At 37.1% G+C, this 24,735-nt stretch overlaps 2 protein-coding genes across 5 annotated transcripts in view; one reads left to right on the top strand and one right to left on the bottom strand.

Annotated features, from left to right (window-relative positions):
• Positions 1-11,190, top strand: part of LOC127809463 (uncharacterized) — a 36,260-nt gene extending 25,070 nt beyond the window's left edge. Inside the window, exon 9 of the mRNA XM_052348264.1 lies at positions 10,913-11,190. Within this exon, the coding sequence (XP_052204224.1) occupies positions 10,913-10,935 (23 nt within the window). The 3' untranslated portion in view covers positions 10,936-11,190. The remainder of the gene's footprint in view (positions 1-10,912) is intronic.
• A 461-nt stretch (positions 11,191-11,651) lies between these two features.
• Positions 11,652-24,062, bottom strand: LOC127809464 (gamma-glutamylcyclotransferase 2-3). Of its 4 annotated transcripts, none has more exons than XM_052348267.1 (8): positions 23,799-24,055; positions 23,615-23,685; positions 20,560-20,613; positions 12,713-12,769; positions 12,583-12,623; positions 12,426-12,497; positions 12,201-12,280; positions 11,652-12,081 (listed from the first exon to the last, which is right to left on the bottom strand). In XM_052348267.1, the coding sequence occupies exons 1-8, from the start codon at positions 23,905-23,907 to the stop codon at positions 12,005-12,007; spliced, it is 561 nt and encodes a 186-aa protein (XP_052204227.1). In that variant the 5' UTR covers positions 23,908-24,055; the 3' UTR covers positions 11,652-12,004. The 4 variants fall into 4 exon arrangements, with proteins under 4 accessions (XP_052204227.1, XP_052204226.1, XP_052204229.1 ...); XM_052348266.1 differs by having other exon boundaries at positions 23,609-23,685; positions 23,799-24,047; XM_052348269.1 differs by lacking the exon at positions 12,713-12,769 and having other exon boundaries at positions 23,799-24,062.
• Positions 24,063-24,735: the final 673 nt, after the last annotated feature.

The raw sequence follows: 24,735 nt of genomic DNA, 5'->3' as shown, positions 1-24,735 counted from the left end.
TGCATATGTACTAAAGATATTCATAGTCATTCTTCTTAGAATAACCTTCACCATAATAATTCTATCCCACGTCCACTACCTCATTTACTAAGCCTTTATCCATAATGATCCTCACTCCATTTTTTGCTTGATCATTTCCTGTGTACCATATTTTATATCCATTTTCTGACAAAGTTTTTGCTTTCTTCCCTACCCATCTCGTCTCTTGAAGGCATATAATATTAATCTTTCTTCTAATCATCACATCTACTACTTCCATAGCTTTGCCTGTTAATGTTCCTATGTTCCATGACCCAATCCTTAATCTATGATTTTGTTTTTGGCTTTGACTTTGAATTTGATTTTGTTTTTTATTTTGATTTTGTTTTTGTTTTTGGTTTTGATTTTGATTTTGTTTTTGGTTTTGGTTTTAATTTTGATTTTGATTTTGGACTAACTTCTTTACCCACATCCATCCAAGCAAATGCGGAAACCCTTGCTCATTTGTCACTACATCCGGGCGCCGATGCAGCGGTCCTAGCTCACTTGACACTACACGCGGGCAGTGTAGCGCGTCGCTATGAAGGGTTACACCCACGCCCAAACGTTTTTTCATAATTTGTCTAGGGTTCATGTTTTGGATCTGACTAAGTTTTACGTTGACTGTCGGTTACCTAACACAACCCTTCTCCTTTATCTGGGCTTGGGATCGGCAGTGGATAACATCTCCAGACGGAGTTAACTAAATCAATCATTGAATTTGAAAAATTGAACCCTCTTTTTCTATTTACCATGGATCGGATGGAGCTTTTGCTAAATCTGTCAACCCAATCCGAAGTGCCTAGGGAACCCAAGCCTACCCCACCAACTGCCACAACTATTGTTGCTCATCGAGGTACCATTCAATGCTCCTTCTTATCTCATACCCTTTCAGACAATTGTTGGATTATTGATACAAGGGCATTCGATCGTATGACTGGCTCATCCACATTATTTTCCACTTATGAAGCCTATATTGTTATTATTAAGATTGCAGTTGCTGATGGGAATATATTTGGTGTTGTTGGTCGCGACACTATTGATCTCCCTGGGTTAAAATTGTTTTCTACCCTTCATGTTCCTTGTCTTCAATGCAATCTTTTTTTCTATTAGTAAATTGACTAAGGATCTCAATTATGCAATAATTTTTTATTCTTCTAATTGTGCATTCCAAGACTTGCCCTTTGGGGAGGACGATTGGCAATGCTGAGGAGCAAAATGACCTTTACTACTTCTTGATTATAGGTCCTCCTTCGCCTTAGTCCCTTAAATCTTGTCTACTATTTCTAATTGTGATGTTATGTTATGGTATCAACGCCTTGGCTACCCTAGCTTACATTATCTTAAAACTTTGTACCCAAAATTATTCGTTAATAAAGATCTTGGTTCTTTTCAATGCGAGCATTGTGTTTATGTTAAATCCCCATGTACACATCATTCCCCTCATCCATACAGATCTTCCCAACCCTTCCATCTTATTCACAGTGACATTTGGGGGCCCGCTTGTTTCTCAAACCTAACTGGTACTTGCTGGTTTATTACTTCTATTGATGACCACACTCGTACTTGTTGGGCTTATTTAATGAAGGATAAATCTAAGCCTGGTTCCATATTTCAATAGTTTCATAAGCTTGTTATAAATACTTTCCAATCTTCTGTTCATATCCTTTGCATTGGTAATGGTAGGAAATATTTTGCACAAGAATTTAACCAATACCTTCATGATCATGATATATTTCACCAAAGTTCATGTGCCTATACCCTTCAATAAAACGGGATTGTGGAAAAATCGCCATCTCCTTGAGGTCACTCAATCTCTCATGTTTACTGCAAATGTTCCACTTTTTTTTTTTTTTTGGTGAGGTTATTCTCACCATTGCCCATCTTATAAATTGGTTGCCTTCTAAACCTCTCAAATTTTGAACCCCCTTGTTGCTTTTCCCATGATCCGACTCTTAAACTTTCCTCCCAAAGTGTTTGGCTATACAATTTTTGTTCATAATCATCTATCTCACAGCAACAAACTTGCTCATAAGGCACTCAAATGTATTTTTGTTGACTACTCTCACACAAAAAAGGTTACAAGTGCTACTCCTGTTCAACCAAATGATTTTATGTCTCTTCCGATGTTTTTTTTTTTTTTTTTTGAAAGTTTGCCTTACTATCCCAATCCTTCTCTTCAGGAGGAGCCATCTCATGAAGAAAATCATTGGGATCTGTTTATTTCACTTCCCATTTCCCTTCCATCCTGTCCATCCCATATCCCAACACTAAAACAATCCTCTCCTCCTTTGCTAGACTAACTTGAGCCTATTCAAGTAACAAGTCAAGGGGAGAACCAAATGCTTCAATTCAGCCTATTAAGGTTTACTCAAGAAGGTTGAGAGCTCATCCACAAAGTCATTCCTCTGGACTAGAGCCAAGTCCTTTTTCGGAATTCACAAGAGATAGGCTACCACAATAGATGATCTTGATGTCAACTATTATAAGGAAAGGGGTAAGATCTTGTATTAAGCATTCTATTTCTAATTATTTAACTTACTCTAAGTTGTCTCCTAAGTACCTGGCCCTTACCACTATGATTGACAAAGTGGAAATTCCAGCAAACTTTCAACTTGCCCTTCGAGACCTTAAATGGGAAGAAGTTGTCTTAGAGGAAATGAATGCATTGATTAATAGCGAAACTTGGGATATTGTGGAACTGCCTAAAGGAAAGAAACCTATTGGATGTAAATGGATTTTTACTGTGAAGTGTGGTTGGATGGAAAAATAAAGGGATACAATGCAAGGTTGGTTGTTCAAGGATTTACGCAAACTTATGGCATAGACTATTGTTGGAATCAGTGTTCTAAAACGCGGCCTAGGCGGCCGCCTAGGCGGAGCCGGGGCGCTAGGCGGCCGCTAGCCGCCGCGATTATGGCCAAATCAGCCACCTTAGGCGCCAGCCCGGCTAATCGGTACCGGGCGGCCAAGGCGGACGCCTAGCCGCGTGAATCGCCTGGCCAAGGCGGACGCCAAGGCGGCCAAATCGGCCGCTGGGCCGCGTGAAGCATTTAGTATTAATTGATTAGGATTTTGTATCCCTTACCCGTTACCCCTTTCTCTCATTGATTTCCTCTTCTCTCTCGCCCGCACCACCATCGACTGTCAAGCTCCATCTCAGCCCAAGGCCGCCGCTGCCTCCAGCTCCATCGCGACCTCCTCACTGCCTCTACGCCGTCAAGCTCCATCCTCGTTGCCGCGTCCTCGCTGCATCAACGCCGCCGCCGCTGTCAAGCTCCATCTCCGCCTCTGCTTCTGCTTCCACTTTCGTTTCCGACCTCTCTCTCTCTCGTGCGCGCGCGTGCTGCTTCCGCTTCCACTTCCGATCTCTCTCTCTCTCTCTCGCGCGCGCGTTGTGTTGTTGGGTGTTAGTGTTAGGTTTTATCTTATTTGATTTTATTTTTTATTTATATATTATATATATATTTCCTTTTTTATGTTAACTATATTAAATATATATATTTTTTCTATTTATATGTTAGATATATATATTTTTATACCTATTTCAACTTTAATTTAATTGAAAATAACATCAAGACACATCACAAAATTAAAAAAAATAAAAAAAACTAATAATTTTCCTAAACCGCCTAGGCCGCCTAGACCCGCCTAGGCTCCCTAGGCGCTAGGCCCCAGCCTGGCGCCCGACTAGCGCCTAGCGCGTTTTAGAACACTGGTTGGAATATCGAGAATAATGAATAAATTGTAGAGTATATATTAAAAGAGTAGTTGTAAATAATAGATTGATAGATGATTGATTAAAGTTGTTATAAGTGTTAGTTCTATATAATGGCAAGTATATCCCAAGAAGGGGGGGGGGGGGTGAATTGGGATTTGAGTAAATTTTTCAATAACTTGAAAACTTTTGGCTTGCAGGATACTATGTTTCGAAACTTGAGGAAGTATGTTTTGAAATAAACCTTTCTGTTAAGTATGTTTCGAAATATAAATGAGAGTATGTTTCGAAATCAAACTTACTGGCAGGTATGTTTCGAAACCTACTAAGGTGTGTTTCGAATTAGTGCCCTTTAGATTTTTAAAAATGATTCTTTTAAACAACATGAAAAAGAATAACAAGTAGGAACGAGAAATTAAGTACACACAATATTTATAGTGGTTCGGCACTTGACTACTCCACTACCTTCAAGTTTATCCACTTGAAGGATTTGCAAACCACAATCACTTTTACTAGCGATCAATGATACCAAGGGTTTTACCACGATTCACCCTAAAACCTTACACACTGAGTTTTTACGGACTCAACTCAAACCTTTCAACAAGATAAATAATACTCTTTTACAATCCAACAATTTTGAACATAATTAAAACACCTTACCAAATAGTTATAGCAAACCTATTGGTATGGAATGAGGAGAGCTTGAAGAAATGAGAGCTTTGGATTTGACTTGCTTCTCCTATTAGTACCACAATGCACACCAATGAGTGATTGAAAGGAACTTCTTTGAGAGTTCGTTAGAAGAGCTTTGTTCACTTGTGTTTGTGGCAAAAATCTTTTGTAGATGTGTAAAAATTGTGTATGCTTTTGAGAGAGTCTTCTTGTCTTCAAAGAGCTGATATATATAATAAATGGATAGACTTTTGGCTAATTATAACCGTTAGAGACAAGATAAGAAAGTAGGTTTCGAAATATACTTATCAGGTTTCGAAACAACTCATTTTTACACAGAGATTTCGGAACACACATAACATGTTTCGAAACATACAGCCTTTACAGCTGGATATGCACCAAGAGACAAAATGAGTGGAAGGCTTCTCTTTAAAAAACAAAATGATTAGGTTTTATTCTCCACTTAAAACATACCTATATTTTGAACATTAGGGTATGGGTATAATTTCAAAAATAGATTATTAAAATAGCTTTTCAAATAAAGTGCAAAGTCATGACAGATTTTTGAAATTCTTCTGACAGAGATAGATGTTTCGAAATATGAAAAGTAGGTTTCGAAACATACTTCAGAAACATGTTGAACAAGGATACACTACAGACAAAGGTTTTGAAATATACTAAACAGGTTTCGAAACACAGGCTTAGATTTCAAATAGATTTCGAAATACATCATATAGATTAAGCAAAACTTGAACCTTTTTTTAATATACATCTTGAAACAAGTTTAGAAACATGGCATACTGATGTTTCGAAACATGAAAACTATGTTTCGAAATACATCATATTGAAGAGCATTTCGAATCAACATTACAGAACTATGTTTCGAAACATGATGAGATAAAAAATGGATTTTTAAAACATTTGACCTTTAGCGCCAAAACACTAATCATACATGTTTCGAAATATGAAACTTATTTCGAAATATGAGATTTTCATATGGTTTTTCATCAAGCACATTTTCTCATATACTAAAAAATATGATACAACAATAAGGATTGTACAAAAGTCAAAACTTTCTATTTTCTAGGATTGTCTAATTCCTTGATTGCTGTATATTCTAAATGGTAAGGTTTTAGATCTTTTGTCTATATAATTTTTACAGAAGAGTATTCCATATGAATGAAATTCTTCTTTCTTCTAAAAACTACCTTTTGTTCATGGTATCAGAGTCAACGACTCTACTTGTCGAATCCTTCCCGTTTGGTTAAGTCATCTATACTTACCAGTTCCTGGTCTTATGGTGGACAACACCTCCTCTTTTGACAACCTTTCTTCCATTTCCTTGATCTCTGATATTCCATCTCAGCCTATGACTTCCATCCCTTCAAACCTTGATTTCCATTCCCTTTAAATCACCCAACACAGATTGAATGGGACTAATTTTTGAGAATGGTTTCGATCAATATTGCTTGTTATGAAGGGTAAAGGAAAGGTGGCTATCTTGATGGCTCACTTCCCATGCCTCCAACAACGGCACTTCACTACTCAACTTGGGATGCAGAGAATTCAATTGTGATGGTTTGGCTCATCAATTCCATGGAGCCAAAGATAGGAAGCACATACTTGTTCTACAAAACTGTAAAGGATATTTGGATAGCTGTGTAAGAAATTTATTTAGACCTAGAAAACACTTCACTATGCTTTAAGATTTGTTTTGCCATCAAGACTACTCGACAAGGTACTATGTCAGTTACTGAATACTACAATGTCTTAATAGAATTGTGGCAGGAAATGGATCTATCCTATGACATAAACTGGCACTGTTTCGAAGATAGTGCCAAATATGCCAAAATGCTTAAGAAGGAGCTGGTGTTTGATTTCTTGCATGGACTCAATAAGGACTTGGATGAAGTACACGGACGACTCCTAGGTTCTGATAAGTCTCAGATCTGGAATATATAGTAAGAGTAAAAGAAGTTTGAATAGAGAGATAATTTCAAAGGAGGGAGAGCTAAGAGAGAGAAAAGAGAGGGAAAGAAGTTTTGGAGGGAAAGAATTAGTGTATTATCTCACATAATTCCCATCCTCTCCCATCCTCTTACATCTGGTTCCTTTTATAGGTGCCTCTTCGATTGTAACTTCCTAATCGAAAGAGTACAAGCTGCCTAAGCTTCAACTGCTAAGTACAACAACTGCAACAACTTTTATTTACTAGCACCAATTACAATTATACCCCTGGTCTTAGGGTCGTGACATTTTTCCCCTCCCCTTGAAAGCTTTATTGTCCCCAAGAAAGGACAGAAGATGAGTTGCTCGCGGAAATTGTTTTAGTAAGTCCAATAGATATTCCCATGTGGTGTTATCTGGGTGTGAGTGACTCCATTAGACCAAAACTTGTGTGAGTGGAATGATATCCTTGTATGTGACCCTCTTGTCCACAATGGCCTAAGGCTCCATTACTACTTCAATGTCTTCATCCCTCGGGGGAAGGCTTGGGCTGATAGTGGCCCTTGGTTCCACTGCTCTCTTAAGTAGTGATACATGGAACACTGGGTGAGTTGGTACTCCATCTGGCAGCTGCAATTTGTAGGCCAATTTACCCACTTTCGCAATTATAGGAAATTGCCTAAAACAGTGTTTTTAAAAGCGTGCCAAGGTGCACCAAGGCGCACCTTGGGTGCTTGAAAGCATTCCAAGCCGGTGCAAACCAAAAGGCGCGACAAGGCGCGTCTTAGGCTTTTTAGTTGTTTTTCAAGTTTTTTATTTCACTGTTTGTTACTTTATTTAATTTTTTTCTGTTTAGGGTTTAAATTTATTGTTTCAACTACAAATTTGACAATAAGTAAAAAGGCTACTACTTCAAATGCTCTAATTGAATTTGATCTAGATGAAGATGGATAGGGAGAATTGAACAAATTCAAGGCATGGAATAACAAAATGCAACATTAAGTCACCAAAATAGCACCCCCATACATGCAACCATCTTTCTTAGGCTTCTGTATATCACCTATGATCTCCAGATGCAAGAAGTGGACAAAAAGGGAAAAAGAAAATTATATTTTCATAGGCCCAAGTTAAATAGTGGCTTTTCCTTAGTTTCCCATCTTCCTTGATTGTGTTTCATTTACTTCAACATTGTTTTGTTAAAACTGTTCAAGTCTCGATTTTCTTAAGATTATATTATTACAGTAATAAAAAGTCAAACTACACTCAATATCCAATGATCATTCTATTGGTGTGATCAATATTTATAGACACCATAGAGGTTGAGTTTTCATTATACAAAGAAAGATGCAAATTCAAGTCTAGTATATTACCTACCAAAACATAGGTATTCAGAATTCTGCCCTGGCAGTACATCAAAATGGTCTACTTCACCAGAAAACTCAAAAAGTAAAGACTTCACCTCTAGTGTAATTACTACAATAAGTCTAATCACACCAGGGAAACTTTACGGTAAACCTACAAACTGGAAGTCAAAAAAATACAGGGACCAACCTAAACTAGCCTATGCTACTGAATCATTACTTGTTGTGAGAAGCTTATCAATTCTCTTCCATTTACTGCAGAACAGATGGAGATTTTGGAAACTCTATTTTCCCAATCAAAGGTGTTCTAAGGAACCTGCACTCTCTAGGAGAAAAGAAAAAGGAAATTGTCAGGCCATTATTGCAATTGTTCTAGACTGGGTGAAAGATATATCTGCGAGCTATGAAATGACTAGTTCGGCTAAGGATCTCTTGGCTCAACCAACCATTCAACCGGTCGGTAAACCTAGTTATGCACTGTCTACTAGCTTAATCAGGTTTAAGGATAGATTGTTGGTTGGGGAAGATGAGCAAATAAAGGACCGAATCTTGCAGTCCTTACACGACTCTCCTTTGGGGGACATTTAGGCCTAAGAGCTACCTACTCCTGGGTGAGGCAACTATTCTTTTGGCTCAGCCTTAAGAAGGAGGTGACCGCTTTTGTGTTGTCTGTCAGCGCTGCAAACATGGGCAAGTTGCCTACCCTAGCTTACTTTAGCCATTGGATATACCTAAGCAGGCTTGGGTTGGAATCTCTATAGATTTTGTGAAAAGGATTGCCCAAGTCAGAAGGCAAAGATGTTATTTTGGTGGTGGTCAACATGCTTAAAAAGTTTGCTCATTTTTTATATCTTGATTCACCCCTTCACAGTCCAAGAGGTTGCTCAAATATTTTTGAACTTTATTGTCAAATTACATGGGTTCCTCAATCTATAGTATCTGACAGGGATAAAACTTTTACCAATGTTTTTTGGTAAGAGCTGTTCAAAAGTTTGGGCCTATCATTCAGAGACTGATGGTCAAACGGAGAGGGTAAATCAGTGCTTGGACGCCTATTTACGATGCTAAAACGTTGGAATAGGTGGTTATCCTTGGCTCAGTGGTGGTACAATTTCTGTTATCATAGTTCCTTGAAGAGGAACCCTTTTGAGGTTTTATTTGAGTATAAACCACCTTTTTTACCTGTTGTGATGAATTACCCTAATTCAGTGACTATGGTTGATCAATACATGCAACAACTGCAAGATATGCTAACACTGATTAAGGAGTTAGCCACACCCAAAATCGTATGAAGCGGCACGCTGACAGAAGGACAAGTGAAAGAGTATTTGATGTGGGTGATATGGTTTACTTAAGGGTGAAACGTTTTCAGTAGCATTCATTTTCTAATTCTCCTACCTCTAAATTGAGTCCGAAATACTATGGACCTTTTCTAGTTGTGGCCAAGGTTTGGAAGGTGGCCTATCGTTTGCAACTGCCAGCTGATGTGAATGTCCGTCATGTTTTCCGCACATCCTTGCTAAAAAAAAAATCAGTGGGACCAAATAAGGCCACTAGTACTAATCTTCCTCCAATGGATGAAGATCTTATAGTGGAAATTAAGCCCCTGGCTATCTTGGAGAAATGGGTGATTTATTAAAATACATTGCCCACGACCCAAGTTTTGGTGTAGTGGTCTCATTTGCATCCGGGCCACACCACTTGGGAATACTTGTCATACGTACTTAAGCAATTTTCGATGGCAGCCCAACTAGTGTGATTTCTTAGGGACTAAGAAATATTTTAAGGAGGGGGAGGGGGGGGGGGGGGGATGTCATGGCTCTAGGGTTATAACATTCTTTACAACTTATTGCAATTACTGCATTGTACCTTGCTGTAATATTTTTGTTGCTGTTACAACTAGTACCTTTCAATTACAGTTACAACTGTAAGCTAGAAGGCCTATAAATAGGCTACTACTTGGAGGATGGGAATTTAGTGTGAAATAATAGAAGAATTCTTTCCCTCTAAAAATTTCTCTCTTCCTTATTTTTCTCTATTCTTTCTGCTCTCTCTCTCTCTCTCTCTCTCTCTCTCTCGATTTCTTCCTAAATACCTAAACAAATCCTAGGTCAGGTCTAGGAACCTAACAGATAGTTTATGTAGATGATATGGTGATACCTGGTGATGACACTGAAGAGATAGAAAGGCTCAAGAAACAATTACAGGCTGAATTTAAGGTCAAAGATCTCGATACACTTAAATATTTCCTCAGCATGATCCAATTCAGCATGATAAAATGAAACATGTGAGAATTGACTAGAATTTCATCAAAGCAGAGATTGAAAGTGGAACTGTTGTCATATCCTATATGCCTACTAAATCACAAGAAGTTGATGTTCTTACTAAAGCTTTATCAAAACCAGGATTTGAGTCATTTGTGAGCAAGTTGGGAATGATTAACATTTATTCACCAGCTTGAGGGAGAGTGTTAGAATCCTAGAATAAATCTAGATTTAGAGGGATTGATTTAGGTCAACTTTATGTTCCTATTTTTTGTAATTTCCTATTTTTGTATATCCTAGAATGATGGGGATCTTAATGATCGTTCTCTATATATTGTATATTTCAATTGCTTAAATAAAATCAAGGAAGGTATTCATTCGATAAAACCTTTGTTCACATGACCTTCAGTGTTTGGCATGAACAAAATGCTTCTTCGTTTTGGGAACCTCCACTTAGTCAAGCATGATTTTGAGCCAGATTTTCTGCTAGGTTGCAGTTGCACCAAATGTACACACTAAGAGCGCTTTAATTCGTAGTAGGGTGCTCAATTTGCATTGGCAAATGAAATGGTTCAATTTGTTGACCCAGTAAGTAGGCAGTATTAAAAGTTTTAGGCTAAATCTAAAACCTATGTTATTCTAAGTTACTGAAAACGATTTATTAATTAGTGAAAAGTGGATCCACTTAATTTTGTATTGCAGAACACTGGATGTTCTTTTCTAGAAAAGCCTTGGATAAAGTAACATTTTTGTTGGGATAATTATATTTTCTATACTTCGTTGGCTCAGTCGGTATACCATGTGTTTGGTTCAATGTTTCATATGTTTGCTTGGTCTGATTATTCCTCAGGTTGCGTGATTTTAGCAACCATTTCTGTAGTTTCTTCTTCTTCTTCTTCAATCTTTTCATCTATTATTTATTTTTGCTGCAGATGATGATGAAGACAGCGATTAAATCCTTCATAAGACAGTAACGGGAGCCTCAATTGTGGTACAACCATGCTATGTATTTTATGTTTTCGTGTTTTGGCCCCTTAGTTTTCATTAACTTGTTATTGGGGACTAGTAAGCTGTGATAGTATTGTACTTACCTATTAATAGGGGGGCTTCAGGTTAGATTTAGTAACTCAGGCAGTGCTTAAATCTTGAATGAATTGTGATTGTGCAGTGCATAATAAGCTGGATCATTAGGCTACATCTTTCTGCTTCATTATGCGTCCTCCATGTAATGAAATATTGTTAATGTCACTCATGCCTAGTTTTTCCCTCCCATGCCATCCATCCCTTTTCAGGGTTGAATACTTACCACCTTTTTCCAAGTGTAGTGTTGGCAAAGACAACTAGAGAGAGACACTCATCAATTAGATTGATATTGTCTAAATGGCATTGGTTTTTTGCGTTGCCTAGACTGCCTTTTCCCATGCAGAACGCCTAGCACGTTCCGTCAAGTGTGTGGCCAAAACCAGCTAGAGCTCTCCATCCATGCCCAAAGCTTGGATAACATCCGGTGCTCTTTCGTTGTTAAAAATCTTAGATTTGATGTTAGTTGGGATAACATCCGGTGCTCTTTCGTTGTTAAAAATCTTAGATTTGATGTTAGTTGTTTAAAAAAAAAAAAAAAAAAAAAAAGGTCTTATCTAGCAAACTTACTTAGAAGCATGATCTTCCATGAGAGCATCAGCAGCATAGTTTTTATTTATGATAAAAAGAGTCTCAAATTGGGCTCCTAACAATATTGAGCATTAGCAGCATGGTTTTTGTTTGCCTTGTACCTACCTACCAATTGAGATTCACAAATTGGGTTCCTAACAATATTTTTCTCCAAGCATTCACAGCTACAGCAAGTAGTTGGTTCTTTTTTGCAAACGAAAAACGATAAGACTACGGTCCAAGGACCCTTAGAACAAGCAAGACACATCATGTGGTGTGGTGCGGCTGGCTGCTACTGCAGCGTATAATGGAATGGGTTGAGTTGAATGAACCAATCAATCCTTGTGGGTTGAATTGAAGGGGTCAAGAAGGTATCAATCGCCTTCCTCTCCCTCTGCGAGGATGCGTCTCACTTCATTCGCCAGTTCAATGACATGCTTGTCCTCGCATCCTGCAAGGATATAACACAAAAAAGTGAAAGCCCTTTTAAGGACTAAAACCGAGCAAATAAATAAAAGAACAAAAATAATAATAATAAAAATAAAATAAAAAATGGTCCTGGAGACGTACCAAATTGAAGAAGAGCCTTTTCAAGTTGAAAAAGATAATCTTTGTTGGGTCCTGAGGGGCCTTCCGCATGGATAATTTGTCTGCAAAAATTAAAATAGAAAAAAAAAAAAGTAGAAATTGAGAGAGAGAGAGCAGCGATCTGAAATGAATCTCACATATAATTGATGTGCCGGACTACTAGTCCTAAATTGAAAAAATTCAAGCACGTTGGTAGAAAATACAAACCGTGCAATTTCTTCAAGCAATGCAGGGCCCAAGTAGTTTGGGTTGAGCTTCCTGTCTGGAGATGCTATGTATCTAAACAATAATGAAAATGGCTTTAAGTTTGGATCCCTGTTGTGTTAAGCACTATTTAAATTGCTTTGCGGTAGCAGCCACTTACACCATTACACCAGAAACAGCTGGCGCCAGAGCCATTGAATCCTGAAACAAACGTAAATTAATCTCAGCATTGGATCTTTCTCAAGGAAAGAATACAACAGAATATATTGATTGCAATGTTTCCAACTCACCGTGAAGAAATCTACATAGGTCTTCTTGTCGTATTGCTTCTCCCTCACCTCTAAATACTACTTTGAAGCATCAAAATATTAGAAAATATAAATGTGTGTGTGTGTGTGAGAGAGAGAGAGAGAGAGAGAGATCTATTCTATACACCTTTCATGTCCTCTGTCAGTAAAACAGGCATGTAGGACCAAAAAATAAACCTGAAACTGGAATCACCATATTGAGTTCCTAAGGCACCATGGTTGGTTTGAGACAATGACAATTGGCTCAACCCCATGAAAACACTCTTTTCTCCCTTGTTTTTTCCATGGTGATAATTTCCTTCACAAGGAGACCATAGAAGGGAATGGAATGGAAGTACGTGTTTACCAAAATAGGAAGAGGATAAAAAGAAGAAAAGAAGGAAACTTTTAGATATGATATGAATTACAATCTCATAGAAGAAATAGCCATGGATATGGATAACTGGCGAGCTGGAACGGATAGAGTTGACTCAACCTAGTGGGATCAGGGCTTGACATGTTGATAATTTCCCTCACCAATGACTTTCTTCTTTTCCCTCATCAAAGCCTTCAAAAGCTCATCATCGATGGAGCAGCGACCACTTGATGACCTGTGGCAAGAAGGCCTCAAAAGATTTGTGGGTTTGTCAATTAATACAAGAGAACCATGTCCCAGTATTTTACTATTATCCTACTCCAAGTAATGTTTTGACTTGTAAGATCCCTTGTACTACGGCGCCAGATTATTTTACTATTCTCCTACTCCCAAGTAATGTTTTGAGCTTATAATCTCCCATGTAATACGGCCAGATACAAACTCCTTGAATACAAAAAGAAATACTGGTTCAAGTATGCAAGCTATAATAGCAAGCAATTCAGAACCATTTGATCATCATTTCATCCATAGAGCATAAACTTTATTACCCCAAATGTAAAACTAGGAAGGTTTTGATCATCCCATCCTTTAATAATCTGATACAGCTATTCTATTTTCGTTTGTGTTCCGGCTACAAATCTGATGGATAAAATGCAAATATTTTCTAAATGATTTCCACACTCAACCAACCGAATGTGAGAACTTTGTGGAAAAATTAGTCCTTGAAGAAACCAAGGAAGTATTATAATTTAGTATAGTAGATTCAGGCCTGCCGAGGAGGGGGCATGGGTTTATGATGAAGAGTGGAATTCAGGAATCTTTTCTAGAACTACCAGAAAAATGGAAGGATTGGTGAACCTTAACAGGACAACAAAATAAAGCAACAAAAAGAGGCATAACATGATTTTCTGGGAAAAGCTTATTGTATTTCTGTAACAGTATAAAATAGAAGTATAGATATGTTTTAGGAGTCACAGGTGCTCGTCAAATGTAGCAGTTAGACCCTTGTTAAAACTTGGCTTATACATTGTGGATGGTCGGCAATTTGAAAATGAATGCTAAATTTGACTGTTAACTAGTGAAATGAGCTGAATTCTTGAAAGCATACTTAAGAATTCATTGAATCCGAAGGGAGATGTACAAGGCAAAATATCTACTCTTATCTTCTAAAAAATAGGAACAAATTCAAATTTAGATAACAGTAACTAATATTCAAAACATGCTAGCCTTTATTTTCTGATTTCAAGTTTCAATCTCTCCCTTGAATCTTGGAGCTTTATCCTATCTTCCAAGCTTCCTTATCTTTTAAATCTTTATCTTATCTAACCACCTTATCTTTTCTTTTTAAACTTTAAACACCCAATCTCGTCCAACGCTCCCCTTCAAACTGGATAATAGATAGTCTTGCCATGGCTTTTGTAGACACACCAGCCACTTGACTCCTTGTAGGAATATAGGATAGATTAATTCCTACTTCCTCAATTTCTCTCTTTATAAAATTTCGATCTATTCTCACATGCTTTATACGATCATGCTGAACTGGATTTTTAACAATATTAATCGCTGATTTACTATCACTTTACACCTTTGCTTGCCGTGACAAAGAAATATGTAAGTCCTCCATCATCCTTTCTAACCAAATTACTTCACAAATTCCTTGAGTTATAGTTAGGAATTATGCCTCAGCACTGCTGCGAACAACAACTAACTGCTTCTTACTTCTCCATGTAACCACATTTCCCCATACTTTGGTACAATAACTTGAGATTAATCGACCATCTTCAATAAACCCTGCCCAATTTGCATCAACAAAGCCCTCAATTCCCCTTTCCTCTGTTCTCTAAAATAGTAATCCTTTTTCAGATGTCCCTTTTAGATACCTTAGGACATGAAAAATAGCATTCATGTCTTTGAGTAGGAGAATGCATATATTGACTTATTACACTCACTGCATAGGGTATGTCAAGCCTTGTAAGGGACAAGTAGATTAATTTTCTGACTAACCGTTGTATCTTTCCCTTTCGAATGGGACATCATCATTGATTTCTCCAAATTTTTAGTTATTTTCTAGGGGTGTTCCAGCAGGTCTACACCCTAACATTTATGTCTTCTCTAATAAATCCAATGTATATTTTCTCTGTGAGATGAATAGACCTTCTTTACTCTGAGCCACCTCCATTCCTAGGAATACCTCATTATTCCTAGGTCTTTAACTTCAAATTCAGCTCTCAATTGCTTTTTCAAGCTCTTTATTTCTTGCATGTCATCTCCTGTCACAATAATATCATCCAGATAGACAATTAACATAATATTCCTTCCAATTGTTGTGTGTTTTATGAACAAAGTATGGTCTGCCTACCCCTGTTTATACCCTAGTCGATTTAGAGTCATGCTGAACTTTTGAACCAGGTTCTGGGTGATTGTTTTAACTCATATAGAGACCGCTTAAGTTTACAAACCTTTCCTCTATCAACTTTATGCTCAACCAGAAGGAACCCGCATATATATCTCTTCATCCAAATCTCCATTAAGAAAGGCATTTTTAATATCAAATTGAAATAAAGGTCACTCTAAATTAACAATAATAGAGAGTAATACCCTGATAGAATTCAGCTTAGCCACAGGAGCAAATGTCTCTTCATAGTTGATCCCATAGGTTTGTGTGAATCCTTTGGTCACCAATTGAGCTTTATATCTTTCAACACTTCCATATATATGATGTTTTACTGTGAATACCCACTTACATCCAACTACCTTCTTATTTGAGGCAATTCTACTATATCCCATATATTATTACCAACCAGGGCTTTCATTTGTTCTAGAATAGTAGCCTTCCACTTAAGATCCTTCAAAGCACACTGGATGGTTTTGGGAATTTCAATGTTGTCAATACTTGCAACAAAAGCCTTGAACTGAGGAGACAATTTCACATAAGTCAGATGATTAGAAATAGGGTATTTGACACATGACCTTACCTCTTTTCATAGTGCTATAGGAACAGTCCAATCCAAATCATCCATCCTTATTATGTGTTGTCCTCAGAAAGACCAACCTCTAGATTTGATGGATGACTATGCTGAGGTTCCTAATGGCCTTTAGGCCATCTAGAATAAACTAGAAGAGGATTGTCAAGACTTGGAGTTAGAAGGTGAGTGGCAGGGACTGGTTTATGAGTAGGGATATCGGGCATAGGTGTGGATCACGAGGGTGGTGCATAGAGGTATTAGGAGAGGTAGGAGCTGCTAGTATGTTCTCAAGAGTTGATGCTGATGCTCCCTCTTGAGAACATACTGGCAGTGTAGAATCAAGCAAAGGAAGAGAGATGAGAGGATTCCAAGGCCACTTTGTACTATTAGTCTCATCTAGGGAAGATGTAGGAGGATAAAATGAGCGATCCTCATAGAACGTGACATCAGAGGACACAAAAAATTTGTGGGAGGAGGGGCAATAACACTCGTATCCTTTTCGGGAAAGAGAATACCCAACAAAGATACACTTAAGTGCCTTTGGTTCAAGTTTGGTCCAAGAGGAATTGGTGTTGTGAACATACATAGTGCAACCAAAAACCTTAGGAGAAAGAGAAGGAGATGGACATTTGGACACAAATCACAGACGGTGTTGAGAGGAGTTCTAAATTGCAGGGCATTAGAGGGAAGACGATTGATTAGATAAGCGACTGTAAGAACAACTTCCCCCCAATAAGAATAAGAAAGATAGATAGTGAACATCATAGCTCAAGCCACCTCAAGCAAGTGTCTGTTTTTTCTCTCAAGCACTCCATTTGTTGAGAGGTGTACGGACATGAGCTTTGATGAATATGCCATGGTCAAAGAAAAAGTCAGTGAAATCATGAGAAAAGTATTCTCAGTCATTATCAGTTCAAAGAACATGAATAGGAGTTTGAATCACATTCAAAATGAGTTTATGAAACCTTTTAAAAGTGTTACTGACCTTTGTTTTTTCTCTCATAAGATAGAGTTAGCAAACTCTAGTATGATCATCAATGAAGGTAATGAACCATCAAGAACTCGAGCTATTGAGATGTTTAGAAGGACCCCAAATATCACTATGGATCAAGTGAAAGGGTTTAGATGGTTTATAGTTTTGTATAGAATAATGAGAACGAGGTTGTTTTGCTAGAGTACACTGCTCACATTTAAAATATTGTTCTTTATTAATGAAAATGTGAGAATACAAGGATTTTAGATATGGGAAACTGGGGTGTCCTAGGCGTTTATGCCACAATAGAACATTGGCATTAGTTGTTACAGTAAAGACAGCTTTATTGATTAAAGAATTTGAATCATCTTTTGTCATATAGTAAAGGCCATCTCTAGCCTTAGCACTGCCAATCATCATCCCAAAAACCTGGTCTTAAAATATATAGTAGGATGGGAAAAAAGTTACACTACAATTCATATCTCTTCTAAATTTACTAACTGATAGTAAATTGCACTGTAATCTCAGTACATGTAGAACAAATTTCAACTTTAGTTTTGATAAACACACTGTTCCAAACCCCAAGGCATGAGAGGTTGTGCCATCAGCCATAAAAGTATCAATAGTTGTGTTACAAGGTGTATAATCCATCATAGAGTTAGCTAAACTTGACATACGATTTGATGCACTAGTATCCACTATCCAAACATGTTTAGGGAGCTTTTGCAAGACTAGTGAGTAATGAGGAATACCTTGTAGGACTATTGAAACTGTTGGCTTAAGAGTAAAAGGACTTGAGGGGTTTATACCTTGATTTAGATACCAATAGGTTTAGATTTGAGTTGTTCCTAGATTCAATGGAGACTTCAACAGCATAGGCTAATCTGGTTGTTTCCCTCTTTTTTTGCGGCTTCCAATTTGCTAGTTTGCCATGAATCTTCCAACATGTTTCCCGTGTATGGTACGGTTTGTTACAGTGGTCACACCACTGCTTGTCCTTCCACTAATTTTTTGACAAAGTATCCACCTGTTTGACAGTAGCAAGAGTAAAGTTTTGATGACTTATAATGGAGTCTGTTTATTGGGTAAGCATCACCTTATGCTTACTCTCCTCTCTCCTTACCTCAATAAACAATTCTTTAGGTGTAGGTAAAGGTTTAGTACCCAAAAATCTTCCACGAACTTCATCCAAATCAAAGTTAAGAAAACAACAACAACAACATATCAAGCCTTTATCCCACTATGTGGGGTCGGCTACATGAATTCTAGACTTTATGTGGGTTAAGCCCCAAATCAAAGTTAAGACCATGGAGAAAATAAAAAACATGATCTTTTTCTAACATTTAATTGTATTTTGTGCTTTTGCCACGAACCTAGGGTTCATGATAGGTTAAAAAAGGAATTGGATGGAATTGAGGGAGGGAATTAAGGGAGAATAGTATAGAGAAAAAGATTTAGGGGGAAACGAGAGAAAGAGAGAGAAATTGGAGGGAGATTGAGAGAGATTTTAGAGGGAAATCAAGAGTATTCATTCAATCAATTTAGGCATAATCCTTCCAACCTTAGTTGTGGCTTATATAGAGCCTAACAGCCTCCCACATCCTCCCATGTGCAATATAACAACTAGCCTAATTGCCTATAGAATAGGACAAATCCCTATAACAAAAAAAAAAAGGAAAATAAATTACAATTATTATTTATTGCGTGTCGACTCCTACTACTATATTTACTAAACTATCCTTGGGGTCATGACAGCTATCAACTGAACACTCCCAATTAATAGTGTAGAATAAATCTATCTCATGCCATAATTCAACCAAAACAAATATAGTATTTTGTAACATTTAGATTACATTGTCTAGTTGTATGAATGGTTGAATCTGATCTTAAAACATTGAGAGGTATCTCTAAATCTGAGTGCATTTCTTGAACTGCATCCCAAATCTCCTTTGTCGTCTTGAAGAAGAGATAGGTTCTACCAATCCTTGCCTCCATCAACTTGATAAGCCATGCCATAATAGTTGAGTTTTCTGCTTCCCAAGTGCCATAATTGCCTGTTGTGGTTGGTGGAGTAGGAATTACTCTTGTCAAGTATCTAACTTTTCCTTTCCCTTTGATTACAAGCAATATCGATTGAAACCATTCTTTGAAATTACTTCCATTTAACTTATGTTGAGTAATCTGTAAAGTATGGTTATCAATAGGATTTGTAGAAAAATTTGGCAGAGAATGAGGATTAGGAGAACTCATGGCTAAGGCTTCGATTATGGTTGGGTTTGGTAGAGTTTTGGCCATGATTATGTAAACAACCTAGACCTCAAGATCTAAGCGACTAGGATCTGGCTCTTATACCATGAAATAAACTGAATTCTTGAAAGCATACTTAAGAATTTATTGAATTCAAAGGGAGATATTTATACAAGGCAAAATATCTACTCTTATCTCCTAGAAAATAGGAACAAATTCCAATTTAGTTAACAGTAACTAAAATTCAAAACATGCTAGCTTTTTTATTCTAATTTAAAGCTTGAATCTCTCCCTTGAATCTTGAAACTTTATCCTATCTTCCAGGCTTCCTTATCTTTTAAATCTTTACTTATCCAACCATCTTATCTTTCCCTTTTAAACTTGAACACCCAATCTCATCCAACTAACGACAAAAATAAATAGGGATGCATTTATTTGCATTTGAAGTCATATAAGCACACACCCTCTTGCTGTGTCCTTAACGTTTTATTTCTTTTGTGTCAAACCTTTTAGATATCTAGGTGGTTCTCAAGTCTTCTAGTGCATTTGCTCAACTGTATATGTTGACTCTCTGACCATGTCCCATGTAACATAGGTATTCTGTGACGCGAATTTATATGGTATGCTTATGCCTTATTATCAACACATAATCATATACTATAAGTTCAGGGCAGATATTGGTTGTAGAGGATTCGAATTGTGAATTACCTCTAATCAGTTTAACGAAAAAATATGAGTTCCATTATCATGGATATGGTTTCAACTCAAAGCGTAACCCACTATTGGTTTGAAATGATACCAAGTGAACTTTTTGCAATTCTACCAAAGCCCACGACAATTAAGTAATAATCTAGGATCAATTTAAAAGTTACATAAGGGCCATCAAGAACGGGGGCATTTGATGCAATGCTGCAGTAGAACAAGTTGGAGATTTGCTTTGCTTATTCCTATATCTTGCCAATGATCAAACAGGAAGTAATATAACCAAGTACCAACCTAGCCATATGTCCTTTGAAGCAATGTGCTACAACAAATTGATGACACTAAGTCCTTTTTCTTTTTTTTGTCTTAATAACATTGAGTACGACAGAAAGAAAACTACCAATAACATGTTAATAATTGGTGGCCTCTGATTGTCTGGATGAGAACTGTCAAATACTTTCCAATTCAGAAAGCCTATTGCTGTTTTAACCCATCCCAAAATATTAAGTGACTCAATAAAGTTTTGAGAGAAAGCTAGTGCATCAGGAGGAGATAGAAATCCCAAGAGATCAAGTCATAACCTTACCGTCAGGGCAGTCTCTTTATCTTCCTTCCCAGCAATCTTGTAGGCAACTCCCCACTGTGTCCTCACACAAAATAAATTTATCAGATTCACATGTTTCTAAGATTTGAAACTTCCAAATTGAAATAAATTAAGTTATTGTGCTTAATAATACAAATAAGCTAAGGGATAACAAGGGAACGTATGAGAAACCATTAAAGAGGCCATGTGTAGACAAGATAAAACACTTCATATCTAGGATACTTGCATTTATTCGAAGTTGGTGATTTAGACATATTCTTCAATGTGAAATAGGAAATCGTTGTCCTTTCGATAAGTGTGTCATGTTACTCGTCTATAACTTCCATAGAGAACAAAAATATTGGCACATGAAAAAACTTGCACCAATTTGGTTTTTGTTTGCAAGTGCCAAACTAGTATTTTCTAGCTTGCTCACTTCTGAAAATTGAATTCAATCATTATGCTATTACGACTAAAAGTGCGAAAGCACGTGTGATTCAACAACAGTCACTTCATGCAAATAAACCAGAGGTCAGATCTGAGCCTAATTCAACCTCCTATCTCCCTAAAATGACTAGATCAACCGTGGAAAATAGCTTACACAAAAATGACGGGAGAAAAGCACAAGTGACGGGAGTGTTAGAAAGCAGGACATCTACATAAATGTTCAAAAAACGGTGCAACATATCAGTGGAGATCTAGAGGCATCATCAGCATTGACCAATATCTCAAGGCACATATATGTTGATATTTTGGAGGTATATAGAAGACTCAATGACAAGGTTTATTAAGAAGTGGGTCAAATGTTCGGCAGAAAGTCAAGCATATCAGTGGAGATCTTGGGACATTATCAGCATTGAGCAGTAGCTAAAGGCCAGATACATCTTGATGTTATGATGATATATAGAAGACTCAATGACTACATTCCAAATTATCAACTGTAATTTAGCTACAATTGATAGAAATTGTTATCCTTCTTGACAATCATGGAGCTATCTTCAGCACCTTTGTGCCTTTCCAGCATTGAAACAATTATTTTTGTCATGTATGTGCAACTCAGAAAAGTTTCCCCAACCTAAGTGAATCTCAAATTATTTTGGTCATGCATGTGGCAACTCAGAAAGGTTTCCCCAACGGCAATGGCAGTTATAAAGAACTCCAAGCATTTCAAAGCTGGCAGTTTTGACAAAGGAAGTCTTTGAGATCAAAGGAATGATTATGTTGAAAAACTAAATGTTTCTAACTATATTGCTATCCTATGGGCAAACAAATGCACTCAAACCCTACCATGACCAAAATAATTTGATTGTGCGAAGGCTGTTTTTGGGTTTCAGACCATGGTATTAGGTTGGATGGCCTTAACCACCTTGTTTTCTATGATGGCCATAAACTGCAAATTGTTATTGGACTCACATGTGGGATTTCTATTATATTTGTATAAGCATGTACCGAAGATGTTAGTGTGTCAATTTTGAATTATTGTACAAATGGCTGAATATGTTTAAAATTTATTCATATACTCGTGAGAATATGCAGTTGAGTATTTAAATCCATTGGATGAGGTGTGACTCAAAGATGTTGACGTACCATAGAGACTACTCAGAAGCTCAGTTGGAAAGGTCTAGAATTTGCAGCAAGCTTTCCATATTTTCTCAAAATGATGTCCATTTTGATATAGCAACCTCAATATTGTGGTCAATTATTTTCTTGATAAGGACGGACATAATATACAGCTGATTGCCTTTGCATGAAATCTTAGATATAAGAGGAGAAAAAATGATGATAATATCTAAGCATGACCTTGTAACACAGTTAATTGTCTAGCAAGAGTTCAGCAAAAGGAGCACTGTGGCTAACAGGAGTTAGATGGTGGTGGATGTTCAGTAAACAAGGATTGGTTTTTAGCAAGATAGTGAACGTAAAAGGAAATTCTGGATTCTAGATTAACGCCAAAACTTATGAGCATAAAGAAGAAAGTTTACAAGCATAGAGAGATTTAGCATGTCCAATTGTTTAGAGTGGGTTGGAAGAATCTAATAATACTGAATGAATGGAGTAAGAGCAAAGTATTCTTTAAAAGCAAGAGGTGGCACCAATGATGACAGATTGCAAAGTTTTAGTTCCTTGTGCCATCGGGAAGGTATCGCTGTAGAAGAGAAAAAGGTCGGAAATAGTTCCGGAGCGAGGCTAGATAGATTCTAAATCAAGAATAATCCTTGAACTTTCTTCATGAGATGTTAACGGCTGAACCACTGCCAGTAGGGGGTGAAATTTACCTTCTCCTGTCATAGAAGGGTTTGAATAACTGGGTATGGGGATTTTGGTAATTGGCAGGTTAAATTTTCTGTCTTTGATTTATTTTTTCCACAATCTTGTCAACAACAGAAATGGGTAGGGGAGTGGGTAGCGGAGTAGGCCTACGCGATACCAAGAATACAGAATTAAGAATTGCGAAGTTTACAAGTTACTGTGGATTAAAAGTTATTTTTGGTGCATTTGACATTGAGAAAGAAAGAACTTGAAATGTAAATTCTTTATGTGGTCTAAAAACAGGACTGGCAAAGAGAAATATCACCCACCGGATCAAGATCGAAAAATCTTGCAATCTGTACTTGAACTTGCTTAAAACATCTATAGAGAGTAAGGCAGAAAAATCATCCAAGTACTCAATTTTACTAGCCATTCTAACAGACCACTAGAGTCTTGACATCTTTTTGCACATAAAACGATCCAACCATTTGGAATCCACCAGAACCAATGTGTGTGTGTGTGTGTGTGTGCGCATATCTTTTGCAATGAAAGATTTGAATAAAGCTGCAACTGAACTAACTGGGTTGTTAACATTACTATGATTTGAGTAGAAAAAAAACCCAAGAAACAATAGAGTACAGAAGAATTTCATTAAATTAAGAATATGAAACCTTAACCATAAAATTGCATTTCCTCCCTCCCCCGAAAGATTGTATTTGGGAAACAGAAGAATTTGAAGAAGAGAAAGAGTAGTTTACGGAGGAAGTGGGTTTGGAAGGAAGAGAGAAGCGAAGGAACTTACACAAACCTCTCGCGGAGCAGGTTCCAATGTGACAGTTCTTCCTGGGTACTCTGGCGTCCCTCGGTGGTCTGTACTTCCTGCAGTTGCAAACCAAAATCCCCACCAACCAAATCTTTCCTCAATCAAACTAAATGCAACAACAAACAAAGAAAGAAGGAAATTTACAGGTAATTCAGAGAGCGAGAGAGACCTTGGTAGAAGACACGGCGATAGCCTTTGATGAAGCCAACGAGGCGATCGTCGTAGTTAAAGCCTGCCTTCCATATCAGAGATCCATACCCGAATACCCACATAACCATTCTCCTTTTCACTTCTTTATCTTCAAATTTCTGTCTTTTACAAACCAGAGGATTGAGATAACAGTCTCTCTCTCTCTCTCTCTCTGGCGTGCGTGAGTTGGAAATGTTCAATTCTATTCAGTTACAGACGAAAAGCGAAGAGAAAAAATCTTGTTGACCCAAAGAAAGAATCGAGTGAAAATAAACATTATTTTTTTTGGTAAATTTTCCCAGCCTGTCACTGGTAACCTATGTCTTTCAAATTATGCCACTAGCCTCTCCTGTGAGGTCAGTTATGATACTTCACATATCTTTCTTGTTTAAGTTCCAATAATTAATTTTCTTAAAAATTTCAAATTATCCCTATCTCACTATAATTAAATGAACACTAGTCACCACCATGGCATCATCATTGATGCACTCTTTCGAGTTGGGTGAAAACACCATGATAGGTTATTCTAGACAAGATGAATCATCATAGTATGATTATCTTTGAAAGAACCCATTGATTGCAATGGGTTTTTGGAGAAAACATTTATCAATTATAATGATCTCAAGATAAATGTATTAAAAAAATATCTCAAATTATGATTAGTAAAAAGATAAATGCATAAAAAACTTCAAATTATGACAATTACATCATTATTTTCATTAATTTCTTTAAAATTTATTATAATCTATATGAATGATGAATGACACTAACCAAATTCAATCCAATAGAAATCCATAGTTGATCCTTGCAATGAAAAAGGGAGAGAAAGGAACTATATATATAAATAAATAAAGATAGAGAGACGGTCAATCTACTTCTTCTTTTCATTTTTCCATTTTCATCCGATTAGAGTCGGC

This window comes from Diospyros lotus, chromosome 9, assembly GCF_014633365.1.
Source record: "Diospyros lotus cultivar Yz01 chromosome 9, ASM1463336v1, whole genome shotgun sequence".
Lineage (NCBI taxonomy): Eukaryota > Viridiplantae > Streptophyta > Magnoliopsida > Ericales > Ebenaceae > Diospyros > Diospyros lotus.
The sequence above is the reverse complement of the archived record's forward strand: the minus strand, read 5'-3'. Positions and strand labels throughout refer to the sequence as shown.